Source organism: Myotis nattereri, assembly GCF_964212035.1.
Source record: "Myotis nattereri genome assembly, chromosome: 5".
NCBI lineage: Eukaryota > Metazoa > Chordata > Mammalia > Chiroptera > Vespertilionidae > Myotis > Myotis nattereri.
Window position 1 is genome coordinate 24,768,600 of NC_138080.1, and position 26,962 is coordinate 24,795,561.

Genomic DNA, 26,962 nt, shown 5'->3' on the forward strand with positions numbered 1-26,962 from the left:
AGGGGAGGTCTCAGGGGAGGAGCTGAATGGAATATTCTGTAGCTTTCCAGGTGTGTCCATTCAGGGATGTGGCCTCCACTGATGGATTGGCCGGCACCAGGACAGGGTTCATTATTCAATGCAGCTGGTCCTAATGTCAGCCCTGGCATTTTGCTGCTTATCTGGGCCTGGAGCTGAAATTCAATGAGGCATGGGTGTTATCTCTAGGGAGGAAGATCAGGGGGTCCAAACCCCAGGACCAGAGATCTGCTAGAGGAGGAAAAGTCACCCTGGGGACCAGGCCCCACCCTACAATTGGTTGCCCATTGCTGGACACCTGGGCTTTCCACCCTGCTGACCTCTGTCTCAGGCCCATCTCCTTGCTCTGGGTAGGTCTGAGGAACTGCCCACAAGACAACCACAAGTAAGGGCTGGCTCATGGCCTCAGAGGAGCGTGACTGAATCACCTGTGGGAACACATGTTTTCATGTAAAAAACATTTTCTAAAGTTAACCATTCTAAATGCACAGAAGTCACTTTTCCCGCTGGAATTGATGGCTTGTTTCTGGATTCAATGCTCTTTTTGGGAATCTGTGGTTCTGGAAGGATAACACCCTAAGGCAGCGGTTCTCAACCTATGGGTCGCGACCCCTTTGAGGGTTGAATGACCCTTTCACAGGGGTCGCCTAAGACCATTGGAAAACACATATATAATTACATATTGTTTTTGTGATTAATCACTATGCTTTAATTATGTTCAATTTGTAACAATGAAATTGGGGGTCACCACAACATGAGGAACTATATTAAAGGGTCGCGGCATTAGGAAGGTTGAGAACCACTGCCCTAAGGCATCCCTGGTCCCTGAGCCTGTGCACCTTTTTGCAAATCCACAAGTCAGACTCCAGTGTCAACAAAGATGAAAATGGAGCCAGATTCCTTAGGTGCCTTTTCAGTGTGTGTGTTTGCAAGGAAGGACCACTGTTCCCTGGGGACTCTCAGCGCTGCCTCTCAGTGCAAATGTCCCTGGACAGGAGATCTGGCTGCTTTGGGCTCAGACCTGTGCACCTCAGGCGCTAGGGGGCGATGTCCAGCGAAGTGTCGGTGCAATGAGTAGCGGAGTGTCGGGCGGGTGCGGATACGCTCTGTTACCTCCCGGTGGCTCCTCTCCCTTCAGCGGCCCTGGGTCACATCTTCCTTGTTCTGTCCTCATCCGTGGAGCTGTGACCCGTAAGGCGTTGGGAGCTGCAGGCGGGACTCGGGGGGCCCAGGAACCAGAAATGGTGAGTGTGCGGCCGGGCGCGGGGACGGGGAGGAGGCGCGGGTGGAGCCGCCGTGGCGGGGCCGTCTCCCCACGGTCAGGTCCGGAGCCTGCGGACCGAGGCGCCGGGGGCTCCGCTGAAACTGCAGGCCCCTCGGGCTCGCAGGGCGGGGCCCAGCCGGCACCCGGGCGTCCAGTGTGTCCCCGCGGCAGGGCCTTGGGCTGCGGAGCGCGTCTGGGCAGCTCTGCACCCTCATCCCCGCGGCTCCGCAGTCGGTGCGGGGACCACGGGGAGGGTCATGGGGACAATGGTGACTCGGCCCCCGCGGTTCGTGCACGGGAGGAGCTGTGGTCTGTGGGGCCCCCGTCCCTCCTTTCTCCCCAGAAGGACCCCGTTTTCTCCTGAGTTTTGATGCTTGTGGAGCAGGCTCTCAAGTCCACCCCCTGCCCCCCAGGCCTAGCTCTGCAGCACATGCCTGCATTTCCAGGCTCTCCCCCGAATCCTAGCCGCCATCTTCCTTCTCTGAGTCACAGCGTCTTATCAGCTATTTGTTATGCGGTGCTTTTCAAACTGTTGAAAACAGAATTCAGCTGAGTAGGTGGAAGGTTAACTGGCTAGATTCCCCATTCCCGAAAAGGGCTGCATCTTATCTAGGAAATAGAATCTCAGAGCAGCTGTTCACAATGGAAGGCGTTTACAACAGGCAGAAAGGAAGTGGCTTTGAGAGGTTATTAGTGAAAGAAAAGAGGGGATTGCTTCAGGCAGGGTCACCCTTCCTTAGGGGAAGGAACAGCCGGAGTCTTTAGGCAGATGAGTGTGGAACAGCAAGTTGCAGAGTGACTGGGCTAAAACTTCACTCCTGGGAGAGGTGACACTGCAGTTACCTACAGTCCTGCACCCCTGAGCCTGGGGAGGACATCTGGAGGCAGGTTTGTTGTTTTCAGTTCGCTTACACTAAGCTGCAGGGTGTAGCCTGCTGCACACCTAGGCCATATGGTGTAGCCTGTGGGTCCTAGGCAACAAACCTGTGCAACATGCTTCTGTACTGAATGCTGTAGGCAATTGTGATGCAATGGTAGGAAGCATTTATGAAAAGGTGCAGTAAAAATGTGGTGTGCAAGGTAGGAAATGGTACATCCGTGTGGGGCACTGACCCTGAATGGGCTCCAGGACTGGAGGCTGCTCTGCAGGCGTCAGTGATCGGTGAGTGAATATGAAGGACTAGGACGTTACTGTGCAAGACTGTAGACTCTATCACACTGTACACTTAGGCCAGGAAATTTACAAAAAATAGATTCAATCAAGGCCAGGAGGCAATGATGGAATCTAAAGGCACAGTCAACACCAGACCTCTGAGGCTGCTGCCGGCATAAAACAGCATACTGCTTCACAGCAGAGTTTTCTGTCACTAAGTAGAAAGCACACACAGGTAAAGAGGATAGTATGGCAAATGCATAAACCAGTTTCTCATCATCAAGTATTCTATGCAGTGAGCGTAACTGTGTGTGCTGGACTTTCATAGGACTGGCTGCACAGGAAGCTTGTTTACACCAGCGTCATCATAAACATCTGAGTAATGCATTTCCCTATGACATTGTGATGGGTATTTTTCAAATCCACTGTAATCTTTGTTTTATAGAAGGGGTTTTATTTTTCATTAAGTTATAATTGACATACATTAGTTTAAGGTGTACATTATAATGATTTTATATCCTATATAATAAAAGGCTAATATGCAAATTGACCAGATGGTAGAACGATTTGTCTGTATGATGCTCACTGACCATCAGGGGGCAGACGCTCAATGCAGGAGCTGCCCCCTGGTAGTTAGTGTGCTCCCACAGGCGGAGTGCCGCTCAGCCAGAAGCCTTGCTAACTAGCAGGGTAGGAGCTCCGCAGCAGCACTAAGGACCCCTCGGGGCCTGTGCCGGGCCGAGGGACCCTTCCCCCCAGTGCAGGAATGCCGTGCACTTGACCTCTAGTTTATATATATTGTAAAGTGATCATCACAATAAGTCTAGTTAGCATCTGTCATCATACGTACTTACAGAATATTTTTTTCTTGTAATGAGAACTTTTAAGATTTATTCTTAGCAACTTTCAAATCTGAAATAAAGTATTACTAACTGCAGTCACCGTACTATACATTGCATTTCCATGACATATTTTATAACTGGAAGTTTGTACCTTTTGACAGCTTTCATCCATTTGACCTGCACCTCACCCCTGTACACCACTCCTGTAACCTCTAGCAACCACCAGTCTGTGCTCTGTATCTATGGAGTTTTTTTGTGTGTTTTTTAAAAATATATATTTTTTATTGATTTCAGAGAGGAAGGGAGAGAGATAGAAACATCAATGATGAGAGAGAATCATTGTTGGCTGCCTCCTACATGCCCCCTACTGGGGTTTGAGCCCACAACGTGGGCATGTGCCCTTGACAGGTACCAAACCCTGGACCTTTCAGTGTGCAGGCCGACGCTCTATCCACTGAGCTAAACCAGGTAGGGTTGGACTTGTTTTTTTTAAAGAGTCCACAGATAAGTGAGAATATGTGGTATTTCTCTTTTTCTGACTTATTTCACAAAGCATCATGCCCTCAAGGCCCATGAATGTGTTGTTTCAAGTGGAAGAATATTTTTTTCTAATGGCTGAATAATACAATATTCCTCTGTGTGTGCATGTGTGTGTGTGCATGTGTGTGTGCATGCACCATTTTATTTAAAAAAATTTTTTTTAATCCTCACCCAAGGATATTTTTTGGTTAATTTTCAGAGAGAGTGGAAGAGAAAGTAAAAGACAGAAAGGTGCATACACTTGACCAGAATAGAACCTGGGACCTTTCAGTCCACAGGCCAATGCTCTATTTACTGAGCCAAACCAGCTAGGGCTTACTTTTTTTTTTTTTTTTTCAATAAATTGACACACTATATTAGTTTCAGGTGTCAAGTTAGTGATTAGACATGTATATAACTTACAAAGTCTAATACCATCAGACACCACACCTAGTCATTAGAATATTATTGACTATACAGTGGGGCCTTGACTTACAAGTGTCCCGACTAACGAGTTTTTCGAGATACAAGCCGTCTCTCGGCCGATTTTTTGCTTTGAGTTGTGAGCTAAAATTCGGGTTACGAGCCAGCTTCAGATACCCCACCGCTAGTTGGCGCAGCGAATGTCACAGTGAACGCCACATTAGCCCAGCATCACGTGTCTCACTCGTTCACTTTTTGATTTGACATAAGAGTAATTTGAGTTACGAGCTCCGTCACGGAACGAATTAAACTCGTAAGTCAAGGCCCCACTGTATTTCCTGTGCTATACTTTACATCCCCCTAATTTGTAACTACCAATTTGTACTTCTTAATCCCTTCACCTTTTCACCCATCCCTCAAACCATGCTCCCCGCCCCAAACCCCCCCCCCCCCCCACACACACACACAACTATCATCCTGATCTCTATGAATCTGTTTCTGTTTTTGGTGGTTTGATTTTTTTCATATGGTATTTATCTTTCTGTCTGATTTATTTCACTGACTTTAACCTCTAAGTCCATCCAGGCTGTTGCAAAAGGTAAGGTTTCATTCTTTATTATAGCCAAGTAATAATCCATTGTATATATGTACCACTTCTTCTTTATCCACTTGTCTGTTGATAAGCACTTGGGTTGCTTCCATATATTGACTATTGTAAATAATGCTGCAATGAACCTATATTCTTTTGAAGTAGTGTTTGGGGTTTCTTCAGATATATACCCAGAAGTGGAATTACTGGGTCATATAAGGCAGTTCCGTTTTTAATTTTTTGAGGAACCTCCATACTACTTTTCCATAGTAGCTGCAGCAATCTTCATTCTCACCAGTAGTGCATGAAGGTTCCCTCCACATCCTTACCAACACTTGTTTGTTAATTTCTTGATGATAGCCATTCTGACAGGTGTGATTTGATAGCTCATTGTGGGTTTTTTTCCCCTTGTAATCCTCAACCAAGGATTTGTTTATTGATGAGAGACAGAGAGAAAAATACTGATTGGTTGCCTCCCGTACCGTTACTGGGAACTGAGCCCACCACAAAGGTATGTGCCCTAACCAGAATTGAACCTGAAATCTTTTAGGGATGATGCTCCAACCAATGGAAACAATTGTAGTTTTAAGTTGTATTTCTTATGAATAGTGACACTGAACTTCTTTTCATATGTCTGTTGGCCATCTGAAATGTACCTCCTCTTTGGAGATGTAGCTATTCAGGTCCTCAGCCCATTGTTTAATTGGATTGTTTGTTTTGATGGTGTTGAGTTGTATGAATTCTTTGGTATTAACCCATTATCAGATGTATAAAATATCTTTTCCCATTCAGTAGGTTGTCTTTTCATTTTGTTAGTTTCCTTTGCCCTGCAAAAACTTTTGTTTATTTTGGTCTCGTTTGTTAATTTTTTTGTTTGTTTGCCTTGCTCGAGAAGACATGTCAGAAAAATATTGCTAAGAGAAATGTTAAGGGATTTTACTGCTAATGTTACCTTCTAGAAGTTTCACATTTAAGTCTTTAATCTATTTTGAGCTAATTCTTGTATATGGTGTAAGAATGTGTCTAGTTTACAATTTTTTTTGCATGCATTGTTGTTTTCCAAACACCATTTATTGAATAGACTTTCTTTATTCTATTGTATGTACTTGTCTCCTTTGTCATACATTAATTTACCACATAAGTGTGGATTTATATTTTGGCTCTCTATTCTCTTCCATTGGTCTATCTGTCTGTTTTTATGCTGGTACCATGCTGGTTTGATTACTATAGCTTTGTAGTATAGTTTGATATCAGGTAAGGTGGAATCTCTGACTTTGTTCTTCTTTGTCAAGATAGCTATGGCTATTTGGGGTCTTTTGTGGTTTCATATGAAATTTTGAATTATTTTTTAAATATATTTGTATTGATTTCAGAGAGGAAGGGAGAGGGAGAGACAGAAACATTGATGAGAGAGAATCATCGATTGGCTGCCTCCTGCATGCCCTCCCCCCCTCACTGGGGATTGAGCCCGCAACCCAGGCATGTGCCCCAGGACCCTTCAGTCCGAAGGCTGACACTATCCACTGAACCAAACCAGCTAGGCCAGTGCTGGCGAACCTTTTGAGCTCGGCGTGTCAGCATTTTGAAAAACCCTAACTTAACTCTGGTGCCGTGTCACATATAGAAATTTTTTGATATTTGCAACCATAGTAAAACAAAGACTTATATTTTTGATATTTATTTTATATATTTAAATGCCATTTAACAAAGGAAAATCAACCAAAAAAATGAGTTCGCGTGTCACCTCTGACACACGTGTCATAGGTTCACCATCACTGAGCTAGGGCAACATTTTGAATTATTTGTTCTAGTCCTGTGAAAAACGTCATTGGTATTTTGATAGGAATTGCACTGAATCTATAGATCACCTTGGGTAGTATGGACATTTTAATGATGTTAATTCTTCTTATCCATGAGTATAGTATTTACTTCCATTTATTTGTATCCTCTTCACTTCCTTTCTTTAGTGTATTATAATTTTCTGAGTACAGGTCTTTTACCTCCTTGGTTAAATTTATTCCTAGGGATTTTACTTTTTATTCCAAATCCATTTTAATCTTATGGGTCTACCATCCTATATGGATGGGGTCTGTTGTTGACCACAGATTGTTATGTGACTTATGACTGTACTAAGTTCTGTTTTTGCTGATGTGACTTTACACAAGTGATTCATTGTACACCCGTTGTCCCCTTTTTTAATAGAATAGACACAAAATTTTAATAGTTTATTATTTTCCCAGAGTCAATGAATGCCTGTTTTTTTAAAAAGTGTATTTTGTTGCCGAAACCGGTTTGGCTCAGTGGATAGAGCGTCGGCCTGCGGACTGAAAGGTCCCAGGTTCGATTCCGGTCAAGGGCATGTACCTGGGTTGCGGGCACATCCCCAGTGGGGGGTGTGCAGGAGGCGGCTGGTCGATGTTTCTCTCTCATCGATGTTTCTGACTCTCTATCTCTCTCTCTTCCTCTCTGTAAAAAATCAATAAAATATATTTAAAAAAAAAAAGTGTATTTTGTTTGTGTATTTACAGGTAGCTATAACCACCTGGAAATAATTTGCATAAAATCTTTGTGCCTCTCTTTCCAGGATCTACTCTGGGAAACAGAAATCCTATGAGAAGTCCTTTGGGAGGTTTCTCTTGGGTAACTTTCTGGATGTTGTACATCAGCCCTGCCTCTCCCCAAGTTTGTCACCTTGAAACATTTTTTCACTTTATTTTAGTCTCAGGTTTTCAATGAATAAAAATGTATGCAATTGCCCTAGCCGGTTTGGCTCGGTGGATAGAGATGCCTGCAGACTGAAGAGTCCCAGGTTCGATTCCGGTCAAGGGCACATGCCTGGGTTGCGGGCTTCATCTCCAGTGTGGGGCATGCAGGAGGCAGCCAATCAATGATTCTCTCTCATCATTGATGTTTCTATCTCTCTCCCCCTCTCCCTTCCTCTCTGAGATAAATAAAAAAATACTTTTTAAAAAATCATTGCAACTTAAAACAAAGTGTAAAATATTTTCAAGTATTCTGGACACAAGTGCCTATCAGAGAAATAACACATTTTATTGTTACACTGCATGTATTAAATTATTGTTTGGCTTGCTTCTTCCCAGTGTAGGTAGGAATATTACAAAGTCTATTATCTTGAGTGAGTCAAATGGATTTTTAGAGCTTAGACAGAAGTGTTGAAATATGATTATTAGTTTATAAAACAAATTCTTGCCATATGAACAAAAATTAATTAGCATCCTTTATTGAAATGCAATAGTAGATACTTGTGGATTTTCTTGTTGAGCTAGCAAAGTGCCTTACCATTTTAATCCCTTCTTTACACATGAACACTGGGTTTAAGCCTGTTTGCTGATTGTTCCAACACAGGCTTTGAGTCATTTGAAACATCAGTGGTGGCCCAGAGCAACCTCAGGGGGGAGCAGAGGTCTGAGGCCAGGCGCTTTAAGCTAAGGAAGCCGCCCACGCCCTTGAGCCTGCCGAGGGAAGTACTTGAAGGCCCACTGACCCTCCTGGGGAGCCTCTCCCTGCAGGTGTCCTACCTGCTCACACCCTCCATGGAGGGAGTCTTTACAGTGAGAGAAGCTACCGCCCTGGAGAGCTGGAGAAGTAGTGCCCCTGCGGTAGGGGGCGATGCCCCTTCTGAGGTTTTAGTTGTGGTCCCCCTGGGCTTGTCTCTAGGCATCAGTTGAAGTTTTGCATCCAGGGTGTGGGTGCACATTGAGAAAATCTGGGAAAGTCAGGAGTGTGTGTCCTGGGTTAGGGACTGTGACATTGGGAGTGCATTTGGGTCAGAACCTTACACTGAATCCAGCTGAGCACCCCTCACTGTGAGCTGAAGCCTGAGAGGGAGCACGTCTGTTGGCGGAGGCATGGCGGGAACAGCACCTCGTGTTAGAACCTTGCGGTCAGATCGGATTTGGGTTCAGAAACCTCGGTTTTGAGTTCTGGCTGGGAATGAATTCAGAGCCAAGACTCAAACTATAAGAGAACATTTAATTGGGAAATCACAGAGGTAGAAGTAATTCTTAGAAGGAAAGGAATTAGAAAACAAGTTACAGAGGTAATGGAAGGGCCCTTGGCTCTTAGAAGTGAGAAAGGTAGCTGTTACATGCCTGGGGGGGTGGGTGGGTGAGGAGAGGTTGGGACATGCTCCCAGGAAAGAGAGCGAACTGGGTTCTCTGTCCTAAAGTTTTAGGGTGGAGATTTTAAGGGAGGTCCCGGGGAAAATCTCAGTAGAATATTCAGCAGCTTTCCAGATGTGTCCCTTCAGGGTCTGAGTCTTCACTGATTGATTGGTTGTAGCCTGGACCTAGGTCATCATTCAGTGCAGCTGGTCCTGAGGTCAGCCCTGGCATCGCTTTTCTGGTTTTGCTGCTTTTCTGGGCCTGCAGCTAAAATGGAAGTGTGGCCTAGGGGTTATTTTTAGGGGGAACAGGTCCGGGGTCCAAACTGGTGAAAGGTCACCTGGGGATGAGGTCCCAGCCTGCAGTTGTCTGTTGCTGGGCATGACCCTCTGCCTCTGGCCCATTCCCCTTGCTCTGCTCATGTCTGTCTAACTGCCTAGCACATTTCCATTATTCCCCAGGGAGAGGAGGCATTGGAGCTCCCAGACTTCATTCCTGGGGTGGCTGCTCAGGTGTCCCTCCTCTGCTTCCCCAGGGACTGTAACACTCCAGGGTTCTGTCTCAGCCAGGAGAGGGAAGAATGTGGAACCTTCTGAAAGTGGCTTTCCTCTGTCCTGTGGGAAGCAGGCTGCTCATCTGAGCTGAATCCAATGGATGTGTTTCTTTCCTTCAGATCCTTTATCCACTGACTAGGGAAGCCCTCTCACTCTAGTTTCCCTGAGAATGAAAATGTCAGTTGATTGAAAATACAAGGTAGGAAAAAAGAGAGAGAAAGAGAGATACAAGATGAAAAAAAAAATATCAAGGAAATTTGTGAAAGCAAATAGTTTTTTTCCCCCCTTTTAGGCAAGACAAACTTCAGATGTAAAGTGAATGTATTTAGGATTTCAGGCATTTTTTTTTTTTTAATCCTCACCTGAGGATATTTTCCATTGATTTTTAGAGAGAGTAGAAGAGAGAGGAAATGACAGAGAGAAACATCTTGATTGGTTGCCTCCTGCAGGAGCTGGACCAGGGCCTGGACCAGGGAGGATACTGCAACCAAGGTACGTGCCCTTGACCAGAATCCAACCCGGGACCTTTTGGATCCCAGGCAGACTAATATATATTTTAGTCTCAGGTTTTCAACAAATAAAAATGTATTCAATCATTGCAACTTAAAACATATATTTTTATTGACTTCAGAGAGGAAGGGAGAGGGAGGGAGAGACAGAAACATGAATGATGAGAGAGAATCATTGCTTAGCTTCCTCCTGCATATCCCCTACTGGGAATCAAACCCAAAACTCAGGCTTGTGCCCTGACTGGGAATCTAACCATAATCTCCTGGTTCATGGGTCAACAGTCAACCCCTGAGCCACACCCGCTGGACACATTTTTTATTTTTAGATTATTGTTAGTGTGGCATGTCTGTAGAGAACATTGACATTAAAAATGGTAACATCATTGAATTTTTAAAAAATATATATTTTATTGATTTTTTACAGAGAGGAAGGGAGAGGGAGAGGAATAGAGAGTCAGAAACATCGATGAGAGAGAAACATCAATCAGCTGCCTCCTGCACACTCCCTACTGGGGATGTGCCCGCAACCAAGGTACATGCCCTTGACCAGAACCAAAACTGGAACCCTCAGTCCGCAGGCCTACACTCTATCCACTGAGCCAAACTGGTTAAGGCACATCATTGAATTTTTATTGTAACTGATGTGAAAACTATTAAAACATATGTAGCCGTATCCCATTTTCTTTTATCATTGACTAGAGTCCCAGTGCATGAAATTCATGCATGAGAAGGGTCCCTAGGGCCAACTGGGCCCTTCTGGCTGCCAGCCGGGGGCCCCCTTCTCCAGCTGCCGGCTGCCAGCCAGGACCTTCCTTCATTCCGTGCTGTCTCCTGGTGGTCAGTGCAGGTCATACATAGCGAGCGATTGAACTCCCAAGGGGACAATTTCAGAGAGGAAGGGAGAGGGATAGCTAGAAACATGTATGATGGGAAGAATAATCCATAGGCTGTCTCCTGCACACCCCCTCAGTAGGGATTATGCCTGCAACCTGGGCATGTGCCCTGAACAGGGCTGTGACTGGTTCATAGGTGGATGCTCAACCACTGAGCCATGTGGTTTCCACACCAAACTTCATTTTTTTTTTTATTGCTTAAAGTATTACAAAGGGTATTACATATGTGTCTATTTTTTTTCCCCCCGCCCTAGACAATCCCCTAGCCTCCCCTATCCCCCAGTGTCTTATGTCCATTGGTCAAACTTCACTTTTTGATGGTTGCCTGCTGACAGCTTGAGCCTCAGCCACTCTTGTCCCTATTGCCTCCCACTTGAACAAGCTGATAAGAAAGCCTGGGTGGTGTCTCCTGTACAGCAGGCAGATGACTCAAACCACAGAATCCCTGCCTGTGCAGAACTCTTGCCCAGGACCCATCTTCAAAGCCTCACATGACCACACCAGGCTCCATTTCTGGGTCTGAAGCCAGGTCTCAGGTGCTTGAGAGGCCAGCCCGGCCCTCCTGAGACCTCTGTGTGAGTCCTAAGGCTTGTCCTGCTCTCCTGGTGTGGGTGTGAGGGCTGTGACACACCAGCATCACTCTCATCCACGCCTCTGCAGGTGAACATGACGCTTGAAGTTGCTGCCAGGAACAGCATATCCCAACATTACCAGCCGTGTGGGTCTGTCTTCTGTTTCTCAGACTTGCTGACCTGTGGCTGCTGGGTGCTGGGCGGATGGTGCTGGGAGCTGTGCTGCCCCATGTGGCATTGCTGAGCCTGTTGTGCCTCACTTCTATGTACCAGAGCGGGAGCTTTCATGCATTTCTAGGCAACTGGCAGGCAGAGTATGGTATTGCGCCCTCTTTGAAGTGGTCCTGGAATCATTTGCTCTGGCTCTGCCAGTTAAATAAATGTTTGACCAAATTTAGCAGGCAATTCTTTTTTAAATGGTGAAAAGGAGCTATTTTTAATAAAACAGGGTAGACCAACATATCAAAAATGCCATTTGGCTATGTTCCGTATATTCAGGAATTTACACAATAGACACTTTGGAGTAATCTATTTTAGTCAATACAGACTCAAACTATTTTAAGTTTTAATCTTATCGGAAACACATATTTCACATAGTCTTCTTCCTAGTTAAGCGAGACATTTAAAGAGATTTCATAACGATGCTGAGTCTGCGTTACCAAGTTCTTAACGTAGTCAAGGGCAAAAACAAACGTATACAATTAAAACTGTCAGACTCCATTTACATATGTTTTAATCTAATCTCCTTCATTTCGTATTAGCCTGCATCTGGATTTCATTTGCTTTCCTCCTAAAAGCATTGTAGGTCACAGTCCCCAGTCCTCCGGGTTAGGAAAGTTGGGCCAAGTTTACCATCACGCACACCTTACAGTTGTGAGCAGCACCCAGCTCTCGGGGACGCTGAGGGCCCCCCGGAGCGCCAGGACGCCCTGAGCCCTTTTAAGCTGCAGCGGGTCCCCAGCGCTCATGGCGCTTCTGGCTCACACGCCGCTCACCTTCAACTTGGCTCCCGCTACGCACAACATCCACCTGGCAGAGTCCTGAGGCTGTCCAGGCGCGGGGAGCATGGACCTGGCAGGTTGGGGTACACCCTAAGGGCGCCCTGCTCCTGGGGGGCGGGCGGGGGGGGGGGGAGGTGGACCACAAGAACGCACCCCCTGGGCACGGCGACAGCTTTGGCACCGGATGGAGAGCCCGGAGCCCCGGCGCCCCGGGCTCAGCGCGTGGACCACGGCCCCACACGCCACAGTTCCACGGGTCCCCACGGGCTCTGCTTTCAAGAACTCACACCGAGAAGGCATTTCGGTGCCGAACTGGGGTGCGCTCCATCGTAACCCCGGAACTAGTTGGGAAGAGAGGGCCAAAGGGGAGTAGGAGGGTTACTAGGGGCCGCAGGAAACCCTGGGCTCCGGTGAGCTGCTGGGACAGGTGGCGGGGAGGTGGCACCCCCCCGCACAGGGAAACAGTGCGGGGGGCGAGAGGGGGGCTGCTGCTTGGAGAAGGTTACAGACCCACACGCACCTGCCCTCAGGTGCCTGCCTGCACACCCGACCTCCGAGAGCTCCCGGGCACCCTAACACCCAGGCTCCCCGGACCTGCCACCCTTCCAAGTTTCCCCAAAGCGCCCCTAGCTGGGTCCCAGCGCGGAGGAGCCGGCAGCGCCACTTGGATAAGCAGCAGAAGAGCAGGGCGTTGCGGGGTGTCTGTGGTGGCCCCGGGGCTCCCGCCCAGACGTAAACAAACCCTGGGGTCCGCTTTAGGAGCCGACACCAAATGACACCAAATGCGGGAGCAGCCGCGCGACCCGCCCGCTGACAGCTGGGGCCAGCGGCTAAAGCCCGCACCGACTGCGTCACCAGCTCAGCTCCGCTCCGCCCGGCAGTGGAGGCGGAGGCGGAGGCTCCTGGAGAGGCCAGGAACTTCGACCCCCACAGCAACTCCCCACAAACTTTCCCCAGAAATACGGCCGCCACCGACCTACCACAGCCCCCTGCCCGCTGGCGCACGCGCACCCGGGGCACTGCCGGGGCCTCCCCTCCCCAGTCCCATGGTGGTGGCGCAGGACGGGGGGGGGGGGGGGGGGGGGGGGGCGGGGGGCAGCAGTGGCGGTGGATCCCAGCGCCACCTTGGGCTGATCAATGAATTGAACACTATCAATTTCTGATCAAGCGAGTTACCAACGGGGCCCGGGGAGAGAGAGAGGGACTTGAACCCGACTCGGTCCGGCTTTCCGCGCACCCAGCCTGGGGTCCCAGGGGAAGCCTGGCCTGCAGCTGCTGTAAATCAAAGCGCTTCCAATATTGAAACATCGACCCCACATTGGCCACCATCTGGAGACATATTCAGACGGAGTGAGAGGCGGATAGGGGGCTGGAGTTCAGGAGGCGGCAGCTGGTGGCGCCAAAACCTGGCCTGGAGCCACCCTGCCTCTACCGAGGACGCTGACTCCTCCCGGCACCGCGGCAGCCTGGGCAAGTAGGCTAATTCTTAAGTTGCTGATATTGTGTGGCCCGTGAATGATGTTATAAATATCCAAATGGTTTTTGTCAGAGAAAAGGTTCCCAACCCCTGCTCTGTAGAAAAAAATAAATAGGGTTCCACTGGGAGCTTATCTCATTCCTTACTCTCCCTGGACCCAAGACAAGAGAGGTTTTCCTATTTTGTCATTGCTCTACTGAATAGATCATTGGTTTTTCTGGCATCACAAGTGGTGAGTGGGAACCTTTTCTCTGTTCCCTACACACAGACATCAGTGGGGATGATGTCTCTCTGGGAGCAGCATTAGGGGAATTAGGCTGTTGGGCAGGTCCTATGCCTGGGATAGACTGTCCTGCTGCTGCTGGAACTCACAGGAGAGCTCAGAAATGAGACCAGTTGGGAGAAGTGCCCCTAGAGTAGCATCAAGTTTTTGGAAAAAAATCACTTTTTTAAGTTTTATGTGTGTGTGTGTGTGTGTGTGTGTGTGTGTGTGTGTTTTAAATATATTTTATTGGTTTTTTACAGAGAGGAAGGGAGAGGGATAGAGAGTTAGAAACATCGATCAGCTGCCTCCTGCACACCCACTACTGGGGATGTGCCCGAAACCAAGGTATATGCCCGTGACCGGAGTCGAACCTGGGACCCTTCAATCTGCAGGCCGACGCTCTATCCATTGAGCCAAACTGGTCAGGGCAAGTTTTATGTTTTTAAATTGAAAAAAAAAACAAACTTCTTTAACGTATCGGGATGACATTGGCTAATAAAAGTATGTTTCATGTGTACAACTGTATAATACATCATGTGTACATTGTGTTGTACAAAGTCTCCTTCCATCACCATTTAATCCTCCCCTTCACCCTCTTCTACCTCCTCACACCCCGCTTTCCCTCTGGTAATGTCCATGCTGTTGTCAGAGTCTAAGGGTTTATTTGTTTTGCTTAATTCCTCCCCCTTTTTTCATCCAGTCTCCCAACACCTAGGTTCTGTGCCCAGGGTGACTCCGCCACCCCTCCCCAGTTTCCGCAAAGCGTCCCTCGCCTCTGACAGCTATCAGTCTGTTTTCTGTATCTATGAATCTTTTTATACCTTGTTAGCTTCTTTTCTTCCTTAGATTACACGTGTAAATGAAATCATAAGATAGTTGTCTTTTTCTTACTGGCTTATTGACTTAGCATAATGGTCTCCAGGTCCATCTGTGCTGTCACAGAGAATAAGATTTCCTTCATCTTTATGGCTGAGTAATATTCAATTGAGTTGTACCACGGCTTTTTTATCCACTCGCCTACTGATGGGCACTTGAGCTTCTTCCAAATCTGGGCTATCTATATATATAAAAGCCTAATATGCTAAGTATCTGACCATTCGGGTGACCACTCAACCAGTTGCTATTATGCGCACTGACCATCAAGGGCAGACACTCCAACCGGTAGGTTAGCTTGCTGCTGGGGTCTGGCCGATCAGGACTGGGTAAGACAGCCAGACATGCCCTGGAGATCTTCTGCAGTCCCTCCTGGCCTCTAAAATATTTCTTCTAATTAATTTCCTTTCAATGTGCACGAATTTGTGCACTGGGCCTCTAGTTGTAAATAATGCTAAATGAATGCAGGGGTGCATATTTTCTTTTGAATTAGTGTTTTGAGTTTCTTTGGTATATTCCCAGAAGTGAAATTGATAGGTCATGAGCCAGTTGCATTTTTAAGTTTTGAGGAAACTTCATACTGACACTTGTCATTTGTGCCTTTATTGATGATAGACATTCTGGCAGGTGTGAGGTGATTTTTCAGTGTCGTTTTAATTTGCAGTTCTCTGATGATTAGTGATAGAGAGCATCTTTTCATATGTATATTGGCCATCTGTATGTCCTCTTTCTGGAAGTATCTATTCAGGTCTTTACCCATTTTATATATATACTAGTGGCCCGGTGCACGAAATTTGTGCATGGGGGCAGGGGTTCCCCCAGCCCAGCTTGCACCCTCTCCAGTCAGGGACCCTATGGGGGATGTCCTACTGCCGGTTTAGGCCCGATCCCTGTGAGATCGGGCCTAAACCAGCAATCAGACATAACTTTCACAATCTGGGACTGCTGGCCTGATCTTGCCCACTCACCTACCTGCCTGCCTGATTGCCCCTAACCACTCTGACTGCCTGCCTGATCGCCCCTAACCTCTCTGCCTGCCTATCTGATCGCCCCTAACTGCCTCTGCCTGCCTGCCTGATCTGCCCTAACTCCCCTCCCCTGCTGGCCTGGTTGCCCCCAACTGCCCTCCCCTGCCGGCCTGATTTCACCCCCAACTGCCTCGGCCTCAGCCCCCACCCCTATGGCTTTGTCCGGAAGGAAGTAGGACATCCAGAAGATGGTTGGTCGACCCAGTCTAATTAGCATATTACTCCTTTATTAGTATAGACAGATTATATAGGATAAGATTGTTTAAATGGGAAGGGGAAGCCTTTTTCAGCAGGAGGAGATGCTCTTGGCAGACAAAAATACATAATCTCTATATCTGGACTGATAGCCAGCCATATGAACTATATGCCAAACCAGTCAATAAAAAATTGAACTGCTTTCTTACACCTTACACCAAACAACTACAGGGGGGAGGGGGGTCCCTCAGCCCAGCCTGTGCCGTCTCGCAGTCTGGGACCCCTCAGGGGATGACCACCTGCTGGCTTAGGCCTGCTCCCTGGGGATTGGGCCTAAGATGGCAATCAGACATCCCTCTGGCAGCCCGGCAGCCCTCGGGGGATATCCACTTGCCAGCGGGGAGCAGGCCTAAACTGCAGTCGGACATCCTTAGCACTGCTGAGGAGGCAGGAGAGGCTCCCACCATCACCGCTGTACTGGCAGCCATCAGCCTGCCTTGTGGCTGAGCAGAACTCCTCCCATGTGAGAGCACCCTGACTACCAGGGGGCAGCTCCTGCATTGAGCGTCTGCCCTCTGGTGGTCAGTGTGTGTCATAGTGACCAGTCATTCCCAATCCTTCTGCTGTTAGGGTCAGTTTGCATATTACCCTTTTACTATATAGGATAGAGGCCTGGTGCACAGGAGGGGGCCAGCTGGTTTGCCCTGACGGGTGTCCCGGATCAGGGTGGGGGTCCCGCTTGGGTGCCTGGCCAGCCTGGATGAGGGGATGATGGCTGTTTGCAGCTGGTCCCACCCCCTTCAGGGTAGGGGTCCCCACTGTGGTGCCTGGCCAGTCTGGGTGAGGGGCTGAGGGTTGTTTTCAGGCTGGCGGGTGACTGAAGCTCCCAACCTCTCCTTTTTTCTTTTTTTTTTTAATTCTGGGATTTATTTACCTTCTATGGCTGTCACTGGAGCTGAGAGCCACCTTTAGCTCTGAGGCTTGGCTCCAGCTCTGAGACCTTGGCTGCTGAAAGCAGGTATCTGGGCTTTGTTTAGCTTCTATAATTGAAACACTGTTGCAACTCCAGCTTTGAGGCCCGGCTGGCTGAAAGCAGGTTTCTGGGGATTGTTTAGCTTCTATAATTGCAACATAGTTGCTTAGAGTGCAGCTCAGAGGCTGGCAGCGGCAGGCGGGGAACCTTGGCTTCCTTCATCACTGGAGCAAGCAAGCCTCCTCTTCGCTTCAGCTGCCTGGCTGCCAGCCGCCATCTTGGTTGGCAGTTAATTTGCATATCGTCCTGATTAGCCAATGTGTCAGAGGTACGGTTAATTACCATGTTTGTCTATTATTAGATAGGATATATCCTATATAATAAAAGGCTAATATGCAAATTATCCCCTGGAGAGTTTGACCAACCGGGAGTTTGACCATTTGCTATGACATGCACTGACCACCAGGGGGTGTCACAGAATGATGGAAGGCCCCAGCCGGCAGCTGGAAGGCCCCAATCAGCCCTGATTGCTGGCCAGGCCTAAGGACCCTATCTGTGCACAAATTTCGTGCACCGGGCCTCTAGTGTGTGTGTATATATATATATACTTTCTTTTATTTCATCTTTTTAAATCCTCACTGGCGGGTATGTTTTTTATTAATTTTAGAGGGATAGGAAGCTGTGGGGGGGGGGGGGCGCGGAGGGCATCTATTGGTTGACTCCCATTCATACCTCGTTTGGGAATCAAATACAACTGGGGCAAGTGCCCTGACCTGAAACGGAACCCACAATCTTTTGTTTTGTTGTTTAGTTGTATAAATTCTTTATAATTTTGGGTAGGAACCCTTTTTCAGATGTTTCATTGATGAATATGAATATGTTCTCCCAATTAGTTGTCTGTCTTTATTTTGTTGATGGTTTCCTTTTAAAGCAGTGGTTCTCAACCTTCCTAATGCTGCAGCCCTTAATATAGTTCCTCATGTTGTGGTGACCCCCAACCATAAAATTATTTTCGTTGCTACTTCATAACTGTAATTTTGCTACTGTTATGAATCGTAATGTAAATATCTGATATGCAGGATATATTTTCATTGTTACAAATTGAACATAATTAAAGCATAGTGATTAATCACAAAAACAATATGTAATTATATATGTGTGTGTTTTCCGATGGTCTTAGCCAACCCCTGTGAAAGGTTCATTCGACCCCTAAAGGGGTCGCGACCCACAGGTTGAGAACCACTGTTTTAGAGCTTTTTTTTGGAGGTTCTAGCTGGAGAGCGCAGCTACTCGTATACCCTTGACCGAAGACCGGTCCTCTCCTCTTGGGGGAAGGTCTGAGCATGCAGTTTTGGGAGGGATGCACATGGATCAGTGAGGGAGGAAGAGGACACCCACCTAGCCAGCCAGATCAGTCTAATCAACCCTGGCGATCAATGGGGTGACAGATGTTGCAGCCAGATCGCCTTCTCATCTGATGGTTTCCTTTTAGTTTGATGTAGTCGCATCATTTATTGAATATACTACTTTTATTATATATTCTGGCCTCCTGTGTCAATTGTTCCTTCACCATAAAGGCTTGGCTTTATTTCTGGCCTCTCTGTTCCATGCCACTGATTTATATGCTGTTTTTATGCCAGGACCATGCTGTTTTGATTACTATGGCCTTGTAGTACAGTTGGATATTAGGTAGTGTGATTCATCCACATTTGTTGTTCTTTCTCAAGATTGCTGTTGCTATTCAGGGTGTTTTATGGTTCCATATAAAATTTTTGAATATTTGTTTTAATTATGTGAAATACTTGATAGGATAGTAACTTGATAGGAATTGCATTGAATCTGTAGATTGCTTTGGGTAGTGTGGACATTTTAGTGATATTAATTTTTTTATTCATAATCAGCATATATAGTGTACATATATAGTGTTCCACTTACAGTGTATACATTGCAATTACAGTTTACATTTAATTTATTTTGTATGTTTCAGTTGTAGAACATAGTGTTTAAGTAAAATTTACAGTGTTTTCCACCTGATATTTTCAGTACCCCCCTAACCCCTTATGTATTTTGTAATCATGTGCCATTTCTACAGGAATATGTTGCAGATTTCAATAAAGGCCCCTTTCATGCCAAGTCCTAAATTGTTCCTCAAGGTCCAGGCCCCGGTTACAGTGTTAAATTCTACCGGAAAGACTTTTTTGAGTGTGATCTTATGATTTCAATATATGTGTCCATGTGTCCTAAAAATCAGTATGAAGTAACCCTCAGGCTCATGAGTAGAGGACTTTTGTAGAGGACCAAATTGTCCTGTCTTGCTCATGCCTAAGCTTTAACTCTAATGTCCTACCTCTATGAAATGAAAGAGGTTAAAGAAGGTCAAACTGAGTTACTTACAAATAATATAAAAATAAATGATCATTCATACTCCTCCACCAGAATATTTTCATTCATTCAGGTGTATCTGACTACTTCTAAGAATCTGGAGTACTTCAGTATGGCCAAGTACATTTTATTCCAAGTTGAATTTCCACACACTGCCTGGCCTCTCCTGTTTGGTGATGAGAATAGAAAGCTACCAAGCCTTTATTGTATTCACAGTTATTAAAACATTATGCAGATATGACAGTGTGTGTCATGGACTGATGCATCAAATGGTGATTATAAAGGGGATGAAGTTTCTCAAAAAGAATCGATGGACTTAACATAGAAATATTTTAATTTATTAATATAGAAGTTGTTCAAGGTGCTCTTCACCCTGACATGACAGAGCAATGAAGACTTGAAGTGATTACAGTAAAATCATATCAATAAATTCCATGTGTTCATGAGGACGTGAGTGTGGCAAATAAATAGTCTTGATAGTCTTACAGTCAAGTCATAGACTGAATGTTGGGGACCACGTGTCCTATGTGAACTTCTTATGAATTATGTATAGTTCGCCAGTGCTGTCATAACCATTCTCCTATATGCGTATGTGGGATGTTTTAGGACTCAGTGGTCTTTGAGGATGTAAATGTTGAGTTCACCATGGAGGAGTGGGCTTTCCTGGATCTGACCCAGAAGAAACTCTACGCAGATGTGATGCTGGAAACCTTCTGGAACCTGGCATCAGTAGGTAGTTATGACAAATTCTTTGTTTTTAAATATATTTGTATTGATTTTAGAGAGGAAGGGAGAGGGAGAGAGAGAAAAAAAGTTAATGATGAGGAAGAATCGCTGATATAGCCTACAAACCAGGCCTATGGGGAATTGACCTGTGACTTCCTTGTTCATAGGTTGATGTTCAACCAGTGAGTTACGCTGGGTGGCAACAACTTTTTACTTACTTAGTCAATTAGAAAACTGGTGTTGCTTCCTCATCAGTGCTGTTTCAAGAATTGAAGTATGAATGAGAGTACATTGGTAATTAAACTAGGAATGATCACAGCTCATTGGGTACCTAAAATCTAACCATTTTTCATATTCCTTAATAGTTTATAATGCTTTTTCTAGCATGTATTTTAGAAGAAAAATGTGAAGGCCATGACATTGAAGATCAGTATGAAAATCATGGGATAAATCTTAGGTGAGTGGCATTGACATGAGAAAGCAATGTCTCATAAGAGAATCTGTTTTTTGGAAAATATGTTTTTATATATTTATTTTATTCATTTATTTTTTTAAACATTTATTTTATTTATTTCAGAGAGATAGGGAGAGGGACAAAAAGAGAGAAACATCAATGATGAGAGAGAATTATTGATCAGCTGCCTCCTGCTCACCCCACACTCAGATTCAAGCCCACAATCTGGGCACTTGCCCTGACCATGAATCGAACCATGACCTCCTGGTTCGTAGGTCAAACTTCAACTATTGAGGCACGCTGGTGGTGTGGAAATATGTTTTTATTGATTTAGAGTGTGGAGGTGAGAGGGAGAGATAGAAACATGAATAGACTGCCTCCTGTATATCCTGTACTGGGGTTAATAAGCCTGCAACCTGGCCATGTTCCCTGTTGGGGAATTGAACTGACAACCCCTTGGTGTATGGGTCTATACTGAACAACTGAGCCACCTGGGTCTGATCCACGAAAGAATCTTAAAAACAGGCAATCCAATTTTATCAGCCCAGCTTTAAATGTATTGATTCTTAGAATAATCTCATCAAAATGTTTTTTCTGAAATATGACCTAGATATGTAGTGTATTAAAAACAATTACACTTGGAAACAATATACAGAAGTACCATTAATGAATATAAATGTTTTCATAATGTCTATGATCCAATCTATTTCAGAGGTGTTAGGATATCCACTTTCAAATAATAAGAATGTACAGAAACCCCACACTTTCCTTGAAAATGGTAAATATGTCATTGTCATATTATTAATAAATATTAATCATTAACAGAGTATTAATAATATGCTTCTGATTTTTACAGCAGTCATATGGTAGAGAATCTCTGTAAATGGAAGGATGGTTGTCAATGCAGAGGAAACTTCAGTCAGATTCCAAATCATAATGAAAAGAGGGAAACGCTTACTGAAATAAAACAACCTAAATCCAGGTTGTGTAGTCAAGTCTTTATGCATTATTTATCCTTTAATAACCACCTGAGCTCTCCCATTGGGCCCAAACTATACCTGTGTCAGGTATATGAAGAAAACCCTTATAAATGTAAGGAACCTGAGAAAGCTATTAAGCATCACCAACAAATTCAAAGACATGAAGGGAGACCCAGTGGAGAAAAGACCTATGAATGTAAGGAATGTGGGAAAGCTTTCCACTATTCAACTTCCCTTAGAAATCATGAAAGATCACATATTGGTGGGAAACCATATGAGTGTAAGCACTGTGGCAAAGGCTTTAGTCGTCTCATTTACTTTATAATTCACAAAAACACTCATAATGGAGAGAAACTATATCAAAGTAAGCAATGTGGCAAAGCTATCAGTTCTCCCAAGTATTCTCGAGAAAATGAAAGAACACACACTGGAGAAAAGTCCTATCAATGTAAGCAATCTGGTGAAAGTTTCAGTTCCAGTTCTCTTAGAAATCATGAAAGAACACATATTGGCGAGAAACCTTATGAATGTAAGCAATGTGGGAAAGTCTTCAGTTGGCTCAGCTCTCTTGGAAAACATAAAAAAAGTCATGATGGAAAGAAGCCTCATGAATGTAAGGAATGTGGTAAAACATTCCGTGACCGCTGTTCCCTTAGAGATCATGAAAGAACTCATACAGGATCAAGACCCTATGAATGTAAGCATTGTGATAAAGACTTCTCTCATCGAACGTCCCTCCAACGTCATGAAAGAATTCATACTGGGGAAAAACCCTATAAATGTAAGCTTTGTTGCAAAGCTTTTTCTTATGTAGTTTCCCTCCATCGTCATGAAAGAACTCATACCGGGGAAAAACCATATGAATGTAAGCTTTGTGGTAAAGTTTTCTCATATTCAACTTCCCTCCAAAATCATAAAACAACTCATACCGGGGAAAAACCCTATGAATGTAAGCAATGTGGGAAAGTCTTCAGTAGGCTCAGCTCTCTTGGAAAACATAAAAAAAGTCATGAAGGAATGAAGCCTCATGAATGTAAGGAATGTGGTAAAACATTCTATGATCCCTATTACTTTCGAGATCATGAAAGAATCCATACTGGGTCGAAACCCTATGAATGTAAGCATTGTGATAAAGATTTCTCTCGTCGAACTTCCCTCCGACGTCATGAAAGAATTCATACTGGGGATAAATCCTATAAATGTAAGCATTGTGGCAAAGCTTTCTCTTATCCCACTTACCTCCAATGTCATGAAAGAACTCATACTGGGGAAAAACCCTATAAATGTAAGCATTGTGGCAAAGCTTTCTCTTATCCCACTTACCTCCAATGTCATGAAAGAACTCATACTGGGGAGAAACCCTATAAATGTAAGCATTGTGGCAAAGCTTTCTCTTATCCAGCTCCCCTCCAAGATCATGAAAGAACTCATACCGGAGAAAAACCCTATGAATGTAAGCATTGTGGCAAAACCTTCCATAGTCGCAAGCACTCTCGAGAACATGAAAGAACACAATGTGGAGAAAAGCCCTATGAATGTCAGCAATGTGGTAAGACTTTTAATTTTTCTACATCTCTTAGACATCATGAAAAAATGCATACTGGGGAGAAACCCTATGAATGTAAGCAATGTGGGAAAGCTTTCAGACATTCCACTTCTCTTAGAAATCATGAAAGGATGCATACTGGGGAGAAACCCTATGAATGTAAGGAATGTGAGAAAGCCTTTTTCTCTACCAAATGTCTTAGAGAACATAAAATAACTCACCATGGAAAGAAGTCTCATGAATGTAAGGAATGTGGTAAAAGTTTCCTTTATCCCTATTACCTTAGAAATCATGAAAGAACTCATACTGGGGAAAAACCTTATGAATGTAAGCATTGTGGCAAAGCTTTCTCTTATCCAGCTTCCCTTCGATGTCATGTAAGAACTCATACTGGTGCCCTAGCCAGTTTTGCTAAGTGGATAGAGTGTCGGCCTGTGGACTGAAGGGTCCTGGGTTCGATCCTGGTTCATTTATCTCTCAGCTGTACCATCATGTACTATAATCCATATTGGGATGGACACTAGAAATATAAGAGGGTTGGAAAGCATTCATTTCTTCCAATTTAATATGAAGGATGAAAGAACTCACTGAAGAGAGGCCCTGTCATGTAAAGATGGTAAAAGAGCCTTTGGCCATCCTAGTTCTTTACAAAATCATGAAGGGACTCACACACAACAATAAGTGTATGAACATAAGGAATGTAGGAGAACCTTTACTGGACATGTGAAAATGCACCTGTAGAAATAGTGTACACATATAGTGAAGATGGGAGTCTTCAACTGTCCCTTTTGCTTGGAAAGGTCATGAAAACACTCAAAGTGGAGAATTGTATTGAATGTAAAAATGTAGGAAAAGCTTCATGTTGCCTCATATCCCTATAATACCATGTGAGAATGTACACTGTATAATTAACAATTAAAACAAACTTTAAAATTTTAACAAATACTTTCAAAGTAGCTTGAACACTGCACTGAAAAGAAATCCTATTAGTGTAACTAACTGGTACATGTAAGCCTGTTGCAAATTAAGTCATATACTCCCCAAAACTCACAGCATTAAAGAAGTTCTATAAACTTTTGACATATTTGGTCATTATCAGTACCCATTCTTTTTTTTGTTAGCTTTTATATTACTTTTTTAAAGTGAGGAAGGGAGAGAGAGAGTAGAGAGAAACATTCATGTGAGAGAGAAACATAGATGGGTTGTTTTCCCATGTGCCTGACCAGGGATAGACTCTTCTACCCAGTGATGTGCCCTGACAGGTATTGAATAAATAAGCCCTACACACATATATGTTCTTTTTTAATTTTTGAATTGCACTTGAAATTCACTACTATTTTAGCTAATAAGTATTTGCCATATATTTGTACTTACAGTTCACTGGAGAGTCCCATGTGAATTATTTTCATGGTTGGTTTTTGTGTTGCTTTTAGCTGGGAACTGTGCTATGAAGTTTACATTAAGAAGAGAATATTTTAATTTGTTTTCCTCAATCTTTGTCCTGCCAGCTAAGAAATCCTCTAAACTGCCCGCCACTGCTTGACTTCCATTGATGTCGGGTGTAAGCTTTATAGATGTTCACAATTCAACATTAAAGATCCACTATAGGTTGGCTTTTCCTGCAAGCCCATAGGTGTCCACCATGCAACAAATGTAGACTGTCATGGTTGAGATTGTTCTCTGAAAAGTATGCAGTGTTCGCTAGATTGCATTTGCATGAGGTCTAATTTGACTAGTAATCATCCTGTCCTGTTGGTACTAATATTGACTGTGATTCAGATGCCACTGTGACAGCTGCAATGGTGCAGTGCAAAGGAACCACGGGACAGTTTTAAAGTTCCTTCTAGCCAAACATCAACAAAATCACATCCCTATTTTTAAAAGGGATGTAATTAAATGTATTCAAATAATATAAATAACTATAAACTGCCCTGGCCAGTATTGCTCAGTTGAGCATCCTCCCGTACACTGAAATGTCATGGGTTCCATTTGGGGTCAGGGCACATAACCAGATTTTGGTTTTTGTCCCTGGTTCAGGCACATAGGAAAGGCATCCTTTCAATGTTTCTCTCACATAGATGTTTCTTTCTCTTGGAAAAAATCAATAAATAGCGGTGGATGGGGGAAGGAGGACATCTGTAATATATTCAACAATAAAAATAAATATAAAAATATGTACAGTCAAACATCATTTCTCAAATGCCTCTCATCTCGAAAAATTCTGTTCTTGACTAAATTGTACACAGAAAAAATGTGTTTATGGAGGAACCAAACTTCAATTTTGTAACTGACAGTCTTCAAGCTGATACCTCAGCATGACTAAAAGCTTATTTTAGGCAACAAAGGAGAGAGTGCTTTTTTTGGGGGGCGGGGGGGGGGGTAGAATCAATGATTAGCACAGGAGTGCTAATGTTGTTAAAGGTGTGAGCAAGCCCTAGCCAGTTTGGTTCAGTGGATAGAACGTCGGCCTGCAGACTGAAGGGTCCCAGGTTCGATTCTGGCCAAAGGCACATACCTGGGTTGAGGGCTCCATCCCCAGTAGGGGGCGTGCAGGAGGCAGCCAATCAATGATCCTCTCTCATCATTGATGTTTCTATCTCTCTCTACCGCTTCCTTCCTCTCTGAAATCAATAAAGAAATATATTTTTTTAAAAAAAGGTGTGAGCGAAATAATGATCACGGGCCACTGAAGAGGTATTAAAACTTGTCGATTTGGATAAAGGGAAAGCAGTTAGCCAGTGACAGCCATTTTGGAGGCAATGGAACAAGTAAAGATGCTACATACTGACCTGAAAGACACCCTTCATCTGTATGCTAAAAGTGATTCCTTTTAGCTAGTGGGCGGTGGTTTGATAAATTGAACAAAAGAAGTGTTTATAGATTAGACATGTGCAGTATATAAGAAAGGTTTTAATGGAATCATTTTTGGTGTCTGAAACAGATTAATTCAATTGACATAATTTCTAATGGGGGGGAAATGATTCGTTTTTGCACAAATTCCTTCTCAAACAGCCTTCCTGAACAAATTAAGTTTGAGAGCTGAGGTTCTACTGTACAAATAAAGAGAAGAAAATCAATAAACATCCTCTGTGAGAATTTTGTAAAAAAGAATGACCACAAACCAAAAATGACTGGGATGTAGCAGTAACAGCACACTTAAACGGATTTCTTTCATTTCCTTTGTGATAGTTGATTTGATTGCCATTCAGGAAAACAAGACATTTTTCTGCGCTGCATTTTGTGAGGGAATGAACTTAATTCTACCTTGGGTAATGATAACCATTTTTATATAGAGCACAGAATATATGATTTGCCAAACCTAAATTGTAAGAAGCACAAATCATACTAGTGAGAAAAGGGGAGTTTTTGTTATTTTTATTCTTTGGAAACCTGTTCTCTTTCATCAAATATACAGACATCAATGCCTTTGTCTTGATTCATCGTGGTCATGGCATAGCTTTGTGTGATGATGGACATGTGTGACCTTTTGTTTTCAACAAGGTATATCTAGGGCTGGCAGGAGTGCAAGGCCAGCAAACAGGTGTCTGGAATAGCTTGCCTTGCTTATCTAAATACTGAAATATGTACTATAATGTATTGGA

The 26,962-nt window shown here is 44.4% G+C and overlaps 1 protein-coding gene across 1 annotated transcript; it reads left to right on the forward strand.

Annotated features, from left to right (window-relative positions):
• Nucleotides 1-1,088: 1,088 nt before the first annotated feature.
• LOC308519492 (uncharacterized protein) lies at nucleotides 1,089-25,503 on the forward strand (the record flags this gene model as incomplete). The annotated part of the gene is made up of 4 exons (XM_081091488.1): nucleotides 1,089-1,262; nucleotides 20,261-20,387; nucleotides 20,765-20,837; nucleotides 21,691-25,503. 4 exons carry the CDS (start codon nucleotides 1,089-1,091, stop codon nucleotides 23,801-23,803), a joined length of 2,487 nt encoding a protein of 828 aa, XP_080947614.1. The 3' UTR covers nucleotides 23,804-25,503.
• Nucleotides 25,504-26,962: the final 1,459 nt, after the last annotated feature.